Consider the following 12,967-nt stretch of genomic DNA (forward strand, 5'->3'; position numbering starts at 1 on the left):
GGCCTCTAAATTTACAGGTACAACTAGTGTGACTTACAGGCAAAATAGCACCTGATTGTCACAGCCTGCGTTAATCGCTACCAAAAAAACTGTTAGTGTTCGCAGGGATCAGGCCTGACTCTGCAAACATTGCAGTTATGTGTGTTGTGTTCTGTAAGTGACAGTGATCGATTGATACAGCACTTGGGTGGGCTGGGCTGGGCTGTACGGAGGGGCTAACCGCAAGTGCTAGCAGGTGTCTGGGCTGATCCAGCTAACGCTGCGTTTTTGGGAACCCTAAACTATTGGGGATTCTAGTATACATCTAATCAGATCCTAGTAAGGTAGGTGTATGGTGTGCAAGTGGGTGTTAGCGCTACTGGCACTAATCTGATGCTGCCTTGGATTGACGCTGATCCTAACTGATGCTAAAAACTGTACTGGGGGGGATCAGGGGGTAAAACCTTTATTCACGAATAAATGGCGGGTACCCTGATGCTATAAAAATCTGAGGATGACAGTAATTAGCTAACTGGCTAACTAGCGTCACCCAATGCGCTAAATACAGTGATCAGAAAATAGATCTGTACACTATATTAATGACACTGGCAGGGGGAGAAAGGGTTTACTGGGGGGTGTTTAAGGGGTTAAACCTTTATTAGGAGGTTAATGGGGCATACCCTAAACCTACCTTGGCCTACTACTAACTTCCCTAATTCTGATTAGTGTCACAAATGACACCAGTACAGTGATCAGTGAAAAATCTGAAAACTGAACTTGGTGACACAGTGACAGGGAGTGAAGGGGTTAACTGGGGGGGTGAAAAGTGTACTGTGTCAGTGTAGTGTTGGTGCAACTCATTATTAGATGTGCTCTCTCCTCGCTCTGGAATCGAAAAGGATTCCTCGAGGGGAGGTGACCTCACTTCCCCTGCCTGTGTTTACATTACACAGGCAGAGGACAGTCTGCCATTAGCCAGAACCGATTACCAAGTTAAGGTCAGAAATCATTGGCCTGGGCCTGGAGACTGATCGGTTCTATAATGAATCCAGGTGCACCGGGTACTTATACTCATATGCCTGTTTTTTGTGGGTATGATTTTTAAAATTGAGTAACCACTTACAGACCGCCGCATGCCGATATACGTCCTAAATTTGCTAGCTGCCATAGCCACGGTATCCTCTTCTTTGGCCGACGGTTCCCTTTCTGATAAGAGTGGTCTCTGTGGCGGATTTGCTGCAAGATCACTTTTATCAGTGGTGGGAGAGGGCCCTCCCCTCACCGCGCTTCGGTGACCTCCTTCGCTTACCGGAGCCGTTGGCAGCACCGGAGGCGATCGGCTCTTCACACTTGCTGGGCATGGAGATGAGTGAGGGGAAGATGGTCCCCACCTGTCTCCATAACAATACAGAGCGGAAGCGACATCAAAACGTCTTATTAACGCTTAATTCATAGTTCTTAAAGGGACATTTTTTTTAAATAATTTTTTTAAGTGACAATTTTTTTTATATATTGCATTATAGTGTAAATATGGGATCTGAGGTCTTTTTGACCCCAGACCTCATATTTAAGAGGACCTGTCATGCTTTTTTTTTCTATTACAAGGGATGTTTACATTCCTTGTAATAGGAACAACAGTGACACTTTTTTTTTTTTTTTAAACTGTGTAAAAATAAAAAATAAAAGGTAAAATAAAAAATGTATATATTTTTTTAAACGTGTCTGCATACGTGAGTAGCACCGGCATATGAAAACAGTGTTTAAACCACTCATGTCAGGTTTCACCGTGATTGGTAGAGCGAAAGCAATAATTCTAGCCCTAGACCTCCTCTGTAACTCAAAACATGCAACCTATAGAATTTTTTAAACGTCGCCTATGGAGATTTTTAAGGGTAAATGTTTTTCACCATTCCACGAGCAGGCGCAATTTTGAAGTGTGCCATGTTGGGTGTCAATTTACTTGGTGTAACATTACCTTTCACAATATAAAAAAAAAATTACTGTTTTCTTATTTTTTAATTCAAAAAAGTGTATTTTTTCCCAAAAAGTGCGCTTGTAAGAACGCTGCGCAAATACAGTGTGACAGAAAGTATTGCAATGACCGCCATTTTATTCTCTTGGGTGTTAGAAAAAAATGCATAATGTTTGGGGGTTCTAAGTAATTTTCTAGCAAAAAGAAACTGTTTTTAGCACATCTCAAAAAGAGGCTCTGCCCCTAAATGGCTAATAAGGATCCATTTTCCTTTCTAAAAACTTAGTTTTGTCCTTCCTAAAGTGATTGTAATGTCTTGCTTTAGAAAAAAAAAAAAAAAACATGTTATACTTACCTCCTCTGTGCAGTAGGCTTTGCACAGAGCAGCCCAGATCCTCCTCTTCTCGGGTGCCTCTTCACTGCTCCTGGCCCCTACCTCCTGATGAGTGCCCTCATAGACCAGCAGCTATCTATGGGGCATTCGAGCCAAGCTACAGCCCTGTGCGTCTATTCGGACACACAGCTGCCGTTCAGCCCCGCCCCATCTCTCCCCTGATTGGCTAACTGACTTTGACTGACAGCCACGGGAGCCAATGGCGCGGCTGTGCCCCAGCCAATCAGGAGGAGAGTCCCAGACAGCCAAGGGAATTGTGGATATCACTGAATTAGGAAGGGGCTCAGGATAAGTGTTGGTGGGTGCTGGGAGGCCTTCTACACACAGAATGTTTTTTTATCTTAATGCATAGAATGCATTCTTCTTCTTTTGAATGTGTGTCATTCAAAGCAGTTTTCTCATTAGCATTCTTTGCAGCATTTTGAATTTCAGAGCTGGTTCCATCCAATAAGAATAATAAGTCCAGTTCTAGGCTTCACAAGTCATTGTTGAGGATAAGAGGATTAGGATTTATTACACAGTCAAATAATGATTAGTTAGGTAAAGCTTTTTTTGGCACTAATATTTATTTTGTTATCAAAGGAGTTTTTAAAAATCAGACCAAGTGTTCGCAATTGTCATTTTATTAATTAAAATTAATTTTGTTTAAAAAAATCTCATTTAATAATGTATGAACCACTTGTGGACTGCCCCATGCACATATACAGTGACAGGGCGGCTGTTCTGTGCTGGATCATGTACATGTACGTGATCCGGCACTTCCAGGTAGAGGGCACACATATGCACACCTGCACCCCCATCTGTGCTGTAATTCGGTAAAGCAAAAGTCGGTCAGCTGGTCCGAACCAATGATTTATGTCCAAGACCTGCTGATCGGCTTAGCGAATCACAGTACAGATCCCTGTGTTCAATAACAACACAGGGTTCTGTACAAGGAGCAGCAATGCGGCAGTTTTTTCTCCCTGTAAAGCAGGGAGAAAAATCAGCCACATCGATTAGTAAATGCAGCACACATTACACAATGTTATGTACACAATTAACCCCTTGATTGCCCCTAGATATTAACCCCTTCCTAGCCAGTATCATTAGTTGCCAGTTGGGCATTGTGACCCATCTGGTTTTTGGGGGACAGTAATCATTGCAATGTATACTACCATGTTTTTACAATTTTTTTGCTGCCATCAAAACAGAGTAGGCACACCTCAGGAGATATGTATTTACAGCAACATTGTTTAAATTGATGCTATCTACAAATATAAAAATATGCATGGCATATGTCATTCCAGTAATCTGTAGTCACAAGACAGCGGGAGAGGTACAATTACTCTATTAGCAGGATCTCTGTCATATTCCTCAGCTTTCTTGGCTATTGATGAGGAACATGAATACAATGTGCAAAAGGGTGGTACCCTAAGATACCAAAGGCGCATATTATAGATGTTGTCAGTAAGCGTGCATTCTGTACACATGTGTTGGAGCACTTATATAAGGAGTACCTGAGGCACCTTTAATACCAGGAGCACAGTGATTGGAGTTTGTACAGCAAAGACTTATTCATATTTTTTCTGGATTGTGCAGTTTTTCAAAAATTTTCATTATTTTGGAATTTTAAGTATATTGGATTGTTATTTTTTATTTTATTTTTGTTTGCACGCAAAATAATAGACATGTGTTAGCGCCTTGCTTTTCATTTTTTTCATATTCCTCAGCTTGTATAGTCACTTAGGGGTGTCTTATCACTGGGATGTTTTTACAAGACCTGCGGGAATACAAATATATATCATAAAACATACGTGCCAATATGACATTGGAAGTTATACATTTAGTATTATATAATAAATACTACATAATTAAAAATAAGATAAACACTTAGGCCGCGTACACACGCGCGGACTGTTTGCCCAACCTTGTTCGTCAAACAGTTTCGGCAAACAGTCCGCTCAAAATTTGCATGAGCGGACTTGCCCACACACGAGCGGACTGTTTGACGAACAAGGTTGGGCAAACAGTTCGCTCAACTTTTGAAATGAACGGACTCGCCCACGTAAGGAGGAGGCAAATCCGCCCATTTCGAGCGCGTGTACAGGTAGGCGGGGCCCGCGAAGGAGACGTCGCGGGCTCCGCCGCCTGGAATGGGCTTAAAGGGGAACCCCAACGCCGAAAAAAATCGGCGTGGGGGTTCCCCCCAAGTCCAGACCAGACCCTTGTCCGAGCACGCTACCCGGCCGGCCAGGAAAGGGGGGCGAGCGAGCGTGCCCCCCCTCCTGAGCCGTACCAGGCCGCGTGCCCTCAACATGGGGGGTGCCTTGGGGAAGGGGGGGCCGCGCGGCCCCCCCACCCCAAAGCACCTTGTCCCCATGTTGATGAGGACAAGGGCCTCTTCCCGACAACCCTGGCCGTTGGTTGTCGGGGTCTGCGGGCGGGGGGCTTATCGGAATCCGGGAGCCCCCTTTAAGAAGGGGGCCCCCGGATACCGGCCCCCCACCCTATGTGAATGAGTATGGGGTACAATGTACCCCTACCCATTCACCTGTGAAATAAAGTACAAAAAAAAACACAACACATGGAAAAAGTATTTTATTGCACAGCTCCGGGGGTCTTCCGTCTTCGGGGGTCTTCTCGCCGGACTCCTCCGCTGTGTGTGTAGCTCTTTTACTAGCGGAGGAGTCCGGCTTTCTTCCTCCCCGCCGCCGGCCTCTTCTCCCGACTTCGGGGGTCTTGTCCCCCTCTTCGGTTCTTCTGCCGGGCCACCGCGCCTGGTCCGGTGGCCCGGTCTTCTGTCGCCGTCTTCCGTTCTTCTGTCGCCGCCTTCGGTTCTTCTGCCGGGCCACCGCGCCTTCTTGTAGCTCTTTTACAGGCGGTGGCCCGGTCTTCTGTCGCCGCCGCTGTCGTCGTCGTCGTCGTCGTCGCCGCCGCCGCCGCCGCCTTCCGTTCTTGTTCTTCTTCTTGTTCTTCTTCTTCTTCTCCTGGAGATGTTGACTCGACGAGCTCTCCGGCCGGAATGCCAGGGACACGCTCCGCTGCCACTTATATAGTGACAATGGGGCGGTGTCACATGGTATATGTCACATGGGTTGGTCACATGGGTTGATGTCACATGGGGACTATGACATCGTAAGGGGGCGGGGTCACCATGTGACCAACCCATGTGACATATACCATGTGACACCGCCCCATTGTCACTATATAAGTGACCGCACAGCGCGGCTCTGGCATTCCGGCCGGAGAGATCGTTGAGTCAACATCTCCAGGAGAAGAATAAGAAGAAGAACAAGAAGAAGAACAAGAACGGAAGGCGGCGGCGGCGGCGGCGGCGGCGACGACGACGACGACAGCGGCGGCGACAGAAGACCGGGCCACCGCCTGTAAAAGAGCTACAAGAAGGCGCGGTGGCCCGGCAGAAGAACCGAAGGCGGCGACAGAAGAACGGAAGACGGCGACAGAAGACCGGGCCACCGGACCAGGCGCGGTGGCCCGGCAGAAGAACCGAAGAGGGGGACAAGACCCCCGAAGTCGGGAGAAGAGGCCGGCGGCGGGGAGGAAGAAAGCCGGACTCCTCCGCTAGTAAAAGAGCTACACACACATAGCGGAGGAGTCCGGCGAGAAGACCCCCGAAGACGGAAGACCCCCGGAGCTGTGCAATAAAATACTTTTTCCATGTGTTGTGTTTTTTTTTGTACTTTATTTCACAGGTGAATGGGTAGGGGTACATTGTACCCCATACTCATTCACATAGGGTGGGGGGCCGGTATCCGGGGGCCCCCTTCTTAAAGGGGGCTCCCGGATTCCGATAAGCCCCCCGCCCGCAGACCCCGACAACCAACGGCCAGGGTTGTCGGGAAGAGGCCCTTGTCCTCATCAACATGGGGACAAGGTGCTTTGGGGTGGGGGGGCCGCGCGGCCCCCCCTTCCCCAAGGCACCCCCCATGTTGAGGGCACGCGGCCTGGTACGGCTCAGGAGGGGGGGCGCGCTCGCTCGCCCCCCTTTCCTGGCCGGCCGGGTAGCGTGCTCGGACAAGGGTCTGGTCTGGACTTGGGGGGAACCCCCACGCCGATTTTTTTCGGCGTTGGGGTTCCCCTTTAAGCCCATTCCAGGCGGCGGAGCCCGCGACGTCTCCTTCGCGGGCCCCGCCTACCTGTACACGCGCTCGAAATGGGCGGACTTTCCGAGCGGGAACAGTCCGCTCATTTCGAAAGTACAGCGGACAAGCCCACACACGGGCGGACTGTTCGCTCAAACACAGTTTCAGCGGACAGTTTTTCGGAATTTCCGAAAGACTTTGTCCGTCCAACTGTCCGCTGAAACTGTCCGCTGAAAGCCCACACACGGGCGGACTGTCCGCCCAAACACTGTTCAGCGGACAAGGTTGGGCGAACAGTCCGCCCGTGTGTACGCGGCCTTACTCATATGAGACAGATACATCTAAAGGCAGGAAAAATTGATCTGGTAAGCATAACAACATGTTTATACTTCTCAGATAATCTCTCCTGCATTTAGATAAGGAAAAACACTGGAGTACTAGCGTAAATGAGGCCTAAAATAGTGAAAATTGTAGAAAGAAAGAACTGTTGGGACTTTATGTGAGACCAGGACTATTCAGTACCCAGGTCTCCATCAATGTTTCATAAAAAGTCCCAATTCCCCCTTGCCCCAATTTTTCCCCTTTATATTCCACGTAGTGAAAATTGTGGTAAAAAGCCATGTAATATACAGGGGAGCTGGGGTGTGATTATAGAACAACAAAGAAAAATTTTCAGCTCAACTTAGCAGCCATCCTGCAACAAACCGAATTGTCCTGTCTAAAAGTTCATGTTAAAAACAGAGGTTTAGCTTGCACACATTTGCAAATACATGCATAAGTTGCAGAGGCCACATAACGGCACCCCAGTATTATCTGCTGTCCTAACACTATAAATTTTGAGAGCCTCCATAGTAGTAGCTCCATAGTACCAGAGCACAAAGCAAGGTCCATAAAGACATGGATGAGCGAGTTTGGGGTGGTGGAACTTGACTGGCTTGAACAAAGTCCTGACCTCAACACGATAGAACAATCGTATTGAGGTCAGGGCTTTGTGCGGCAATCGTGTTGGGGTGAATTAAAACGGAGACTGCGAGCCAGGCCTTCTCGTTCAGCATCAGTGCCTGACCTCACAAATGTGTTTCTGGAAGAATGGTCAAATATTCCCTTGGACACACTCCTGAACCTTGTGGACAGCCTTCCCAGAAGAGTTGAAGCTGTTATAGCTGCAAAGGGTGGGCTAACTCAATATTGAACCCTACGGACTAAGAATGAGATACCATTAAAGTTCATATGTGCGTAAAGGCAGGCCTGCCAATACTTTTGACAATATAGTGTATATAATAATGGATAGATTGAGGGAAGGTAAGCCTGGAGGGAGCCCACCCCTCCTTAAAGGCAGAGGGGTGCACTGGACACCCAGCAAACAGCACAGTGGCAGCGAAGGTGTCCAGTGCGTCCCCTCACCAAATAACCAACAGTACAAACAAATGGCAACTGCCCCAACCTATAACTGGCATTAACAACAAGTAGCACATGGGGAAAAAATGTTTTTGTAGTTTTTGTCTGTTTGCACATTAAACTTTGCAATAACAAAATATCTGGAGATGTAAAAAAAAAATAGCACCTACCGGTTTCTTTCACTGAGCAGAGCTTTTATTTCTTTCAGGTCAGGACTGACACATATTTGAGCACCGGAGCTTTTCAATGTGACACTGAGGAAGAACAAATTTAGGGAAACCATTACTATATTAGAATACTTCCTAATGAATACGAATTCATATGAAATAATTTTCATTCTAAATTGTGCCCTCTCACTATCTATTTAATCAGCAGGCCACCATTCTCTAGGAGCAGAATAGTGTGGAAGTGCAAGGTACATGCTTAGTATAGAGTTTAAAATATCCCCAGTTTTATTTTCCTTCAAATCCATTTAAATCCTTCAAATGAATTTCAAACATGCGACATGATTTTACTGATCTATCAAAAATAACACAACAGCCAAATAGTGAAAATGTAAATGGTTGTTTATATTTTTAATTTTAATCTAAAATTGTGAAAAATAATGTTGTAACAAAATTTTAGGTTTATGCCATACATTGCAGCTCTTTAAAAGGTATTTCAATGAAATTCTGTTCTTATGTACAAACTGTAATGATTGTTTATTCTTGAACGTATGTAGTGCAAAGAATATTAGGTAAGTTGGCAGCAATGCTTGGCATCCATTCAGCTATCCTTAGGCAGCTCACTCTATGGGCATACATGGACCAATTCAGTCTAAATTAAGTATTGCATGTGATAACCTGGAAAAACAAGCTAAAGGACAATAACAAGTGCTTTCAGCTATTGCACATTCTTTCCTTGCATGAATATGTTTCTAATAGCTTTAATATAGCATATAGAATGAAAAAAATGTGTTCATTGCATAAATGCTGCTACTACATGCCAACCGAGTTGAATATGGGTTCAAGCTAATTTTTACATAGACAGATGTACATTCCGACAACAAAATCCGTCTGATTTTTTCAGACAAATTTTGTCCTAAACTGGTGTGGAACGTGATGATGTTCGTTCATTATGACGGGACTACGTTGAGGCTACTAGCCAATAGCTTTGGTCTTGTAATTTGATCTGAGCCTGCGTGGCACTTTGTCCGATCAGAATTCTCTACAAACGATCGGAAAAAGTCAGATCAGATTTTTTTGTCAGAAAATTTGAGATCCTGCTCTCAAATTTTTTCAGTCGGAAATTTCCAATGGAAAAAGTCTGATAGAGCCCACACATGATCTGATTTTCTGACAATATAATCTGATCGGACATTTTCCGTTGGAATTTCCGACCGTGTGTACAAGGCATTACTGTTTGCAACATTTGCCCACCTTATTGTAGTTGATCGCTATGTGATGTGCCTACAATTAAGTACAGTATCTCACAAAAGTGAGTACACCCCTCACATTTTTGTAAATATTATATTACCGTATTTTCCGGCGTATAAGACGACCTTTTGCATGTAAAAAAATTGGCCAAAAAGCAGGGGTCGTCTTATACGCCGGGTCAGCCCCTCGGATGCCGGCTGGGTGTTCGGTAATACTGTATGTAGCTTCGGCTACATACAGTATATACCGCTGAGCCAATCCTGGTGAGCGATGTATTCAAATGAATACAAAGCCTGCTCGGATTGGAGTAACGACCTCTGCCAATCCGAGCAGGCTACTCTGTAGCCTGCTCTGATTGTCTTGGAGAGTCAGAGCGGCGCGGGCTGATGATGTTACAGCCTCTGCCAATCCAAGCAGGCTTTGTATTCATTAATAGAATACATCGCTCGCCGTGATTGGCTCCAGCAAATGCAGGAAGAAGGAAGAAATATGAAGCCTCGGAAGCCTCGAAAGCCGGGTCGTCTTATACGGTAAGTACAGTTTTAAAAGCGTTTTTGTCCTGTAGGTTTAGGGGGTCGTCTTATATGCCGGGTCACCTTATACACCGGCAAATACGGTATATATTTTCATGTGACAACACTGAAGAAATTACACTTTGCTACAATGTAAAGTAGTGAGTGTACAGCTTGTATAACAGTGTAAATTTTCCATCCCCTCAAAATAACTCAACACACAGCCATTATTGTCTAAACAACTGGCAACAAAAGTGAGTACACCCCTAAGTGAAAATGTCCAAATTGGGCCCAAAGTGTCAATATTTTGTGTGGTCACCATTATTTTCCAGCACTGCCTTAACCCTCTTGGGCATGGAGTTCACCAGAGCTTCACAGGTTGCCACTGGAGTCCCCTTCCACTCCTCCATGACAACATCACGGGGCTGGTGGATGTTAGAGACCTTGCACTCTTCCACCTTCCATTTGAGGATGCCTCACAAATGCTCAATAGGGTTTAGGTCTGAAGACATGCTTGGCCAGTCCATCACCTTTACCCACAGCTTCATTAGCAAGGCAGTGGTCATCTGGGATGTGTGTTGGGGATCATTATCTTGTTGGAATACTGCCCTACTGACCAGTCTCTGAAAGGGGGGGGGGATAATGCTCTGCTTCAGTATGTCACACTACATGTTGGCATTCATGGGTCCCTCAATGAATTGTAACAGTCAGGCTGCTGTCTGTATGCCAGGCTAATCAGCTCTCTATCTATATGAGCTTCTTCCTAGGATAACTCAGTATTTCTACCAAGTAAAGACCCATAAGATTTCATCAATCCACAATCTTTGTGATCATCATGGCACTCTAGTGGATCTTAAACTGTCTTAAACTGGCCATCTCATTGGAGAACTTTTGTATGGAGTTGTTTGGGTGGGTCCTTTGGCCTAGCATTGAAGGTCCTTGGCTGATTAAGTGGCAGTGCAGTTTTCAGCCTCTGTTTAACATAGCGGCATATATTCAATGATCTTTACTATCCAAAAATTATCTGTATTGTTGTTTGGGACACCTCTGAAGAAGGAATCCCGAAAACACGTTAGGTGTCACTTGAATGTTTAAACATATATGTAATGTTCTATGCCGCATTTTTACTACCATGTATCACATTTCTGGTTTTAATCTTTTGTATCAATAAATAACTTTTTATATGCTCCATTGTACTTATATTGTGCCGATACAGTCCAACCCCTAGAAGGTACTTCCCATTTGTCTCTCCAGTGTCGGCAGCACTCATGCATCCCTAGACTATGGCACTCCCACCACCATGCTTGACTGTAGGCCAGACAACTGGTCTTTGTATTCCTCACCTGGTTGCCACCACACACGCTTGACACCATCTGAACCACCGTTTATCTTGATCTCATTAGACCACAGGACATGGTTCCAGTAATCCATGTCCTTAGTCTGCTTGTCTTCAGCAAACTGTTTGTGGGCTTTCTTGTGCATCATTTTTAGAAGAGGCTTCCTTCTGGGATGACAGCCATGCAGACCAATTTGATGCAGTGTGTAGCGTATGGTCTGAGCACTGACAGGCTGACCCCCACCCCTTCAACCTTTGCAGCAATGCTGGCAGCACTCATACGTCTATTTCCCAAAGACAACCTCTGGATATGATTTTGAGCACGTGCACTTCTTTGGTCGACCATGGCGAGACCTGCTCTGAGTCTAACCTGTCCTGTTATACTGCTGAATGGTTTTGGCCACTGTGCTGAAGCTCAGTTTCAGGGTCTTGGCAATCTTCTTATAGCCTAGGCCATCTTTATGTAGAGCAACAATTATTTTTTTCAGATCCTCAGAGAGTTCTTTGCCATGAGGTGCCATGTTGAACTTCCAGTGACCAGTTTGAGACAGTGAGAGCGATCACACTGATTTTAACACACCTGCTCCCCATTCACACCTGAGACCTTGTAAAGAGTTACATGACACCGGGAGGGAAAATGGTTAATTGGGCACAATTTGGACATTTTCACTTAGGGGTGTACTCACCTTTGTTGCCAGCAGTTTAGACATTAATGGCTGTGTTTTGAGTTATTTTGAGGGGACAGCAAATTTACACTGTTATACAAGCTGTGCACTCACAATCACAATAATCACAAGAAGTGTAATTCCTTCAGTGTTGTCACATGAAAAGATATAATAAAATATTTACAAAAATGTGAGGGGTGTACTCACTTTTGTGAGATACTGTAAGGACATACGCAATAGATACAGCAATTACATTATGTAAGTAATGTGCATCTTACTTACATATATTCAGTGTTTTCACACAGAGAGCTGCTTGGATAAACATCCAGTTGAGCCAGGGCCATGACACTCACCCGATTGGATAACTTGGTACACAGGCAGCGCTTCCCACGAGGATCAGCAAACCCTATTTACAAATATAATAATAGATTGACTAGTGCTTATACAGACAATGGCAAAAACAGTGGCTAAAGACTGTCTGTGCTTATACATAGATTCTAAATACTATAATATGTCACTGACTGTACCTTGTATAAGAGTAGAGAGCAGGAGAACGCACATGATGACAACACACTTGTTGTCCATATTGATGGTGTTGGATTCTCCCTGACCAAGATCTAGAGCAGACAGCTGTGTGAAGTGCAGCGGCATTGGTCTGTTTATATACATTTGCACTGGATTGCATAATCCTATGATGTCATCAGCGGGGGATATTGACATTCTCTATTTTCCAAGGCTTTTAAAAGAGGTGAAAGTACAGTTAAAGACCTTTGTCTGTTAACATAAAACCACTCAGTGACCTTTTGTGTTATTTCCAGTCTTGATAGGGTTTTCCCAGAAATCTGTGTGCCCAATAAAGTGTCAAAGAAAATGTTTTAGTAACTTTCTATATACTTACAGTAGTGCAAAATGATTAAAAAATTAGTGTAAAGCATGGCACCAAACTAAATTATTTAAACAGCTGCCCCTTTAAGTGGACACCCACCTAAATATAAAAATAAAGTAAAAAAATCAGGCACTATCACACAACCTCAACTTCTCAAAACAAGTCCAGCATAAATCACAGAAATACAATCTGTACTACACATGAATCTATAAAAATCAATTGATGTACCAATAGTGAACATGAAAAATCCATATGAAGATGTGAATAGTCCTTTTTAAATTCTCCAACCACCATGACTTCAGGATATAAATTGCTTAAAACTTCTTCA

The 12,967-nt window shown here is 44.8% G+C and overlaps 1 protein-coding gene across 1 annotated transcript; it reads right to left on the bottom strand.

The window, feature by feature from the left end:
- Nucleotides 1-3,962: 3,962 nt before the first annotated feature.
- Nucleotides 3,963-12,405, bottom strand: LOC143974787 (C-X-C motif chemokine 10-like). Its single transcript, XM_077476523.1, has 4 exons — nucleotides 12,281-12,405; nucleotides 12,036-12,159; nucleotides 7,996-8,079; nucleotides 3,963-4,104 (listed from the first exon to the last, which is right to left on the bottom strand). The coding sequence occupies exons 1-4, from the start codon at nucleotides 12,402-12,404 to the stop codon at nucleotides 4,068-4,070; spliced, it is 369 nt and encodes a 122-aa protein (XP_077332649.1). The 5' UTR covers nucleotide 12,405; the 3' UTR covers nucleotides 3,963-4,067.
- Between the last annotated feature and the right edge of the window lie 562 nt (nucleotides 12,406-12,967).

The sequence above is a fragment of the Lithobates pipiens genome, unplaced genomic scaffold (assembly GCF_037356315.1).
Source record: "Lithobates pipiens isolate NorthernLeopardFrog02 unplaced genomic scaffold, aLitPip1_a1.2 Scaffold_13, whole genome shotgun sequence".
Taxonomy (NCBI): Eukaryota; Metazoa; Chordata; class Amphibia; order Anura; family Ranidae; genus Lithobates; species Lithobates pipiens.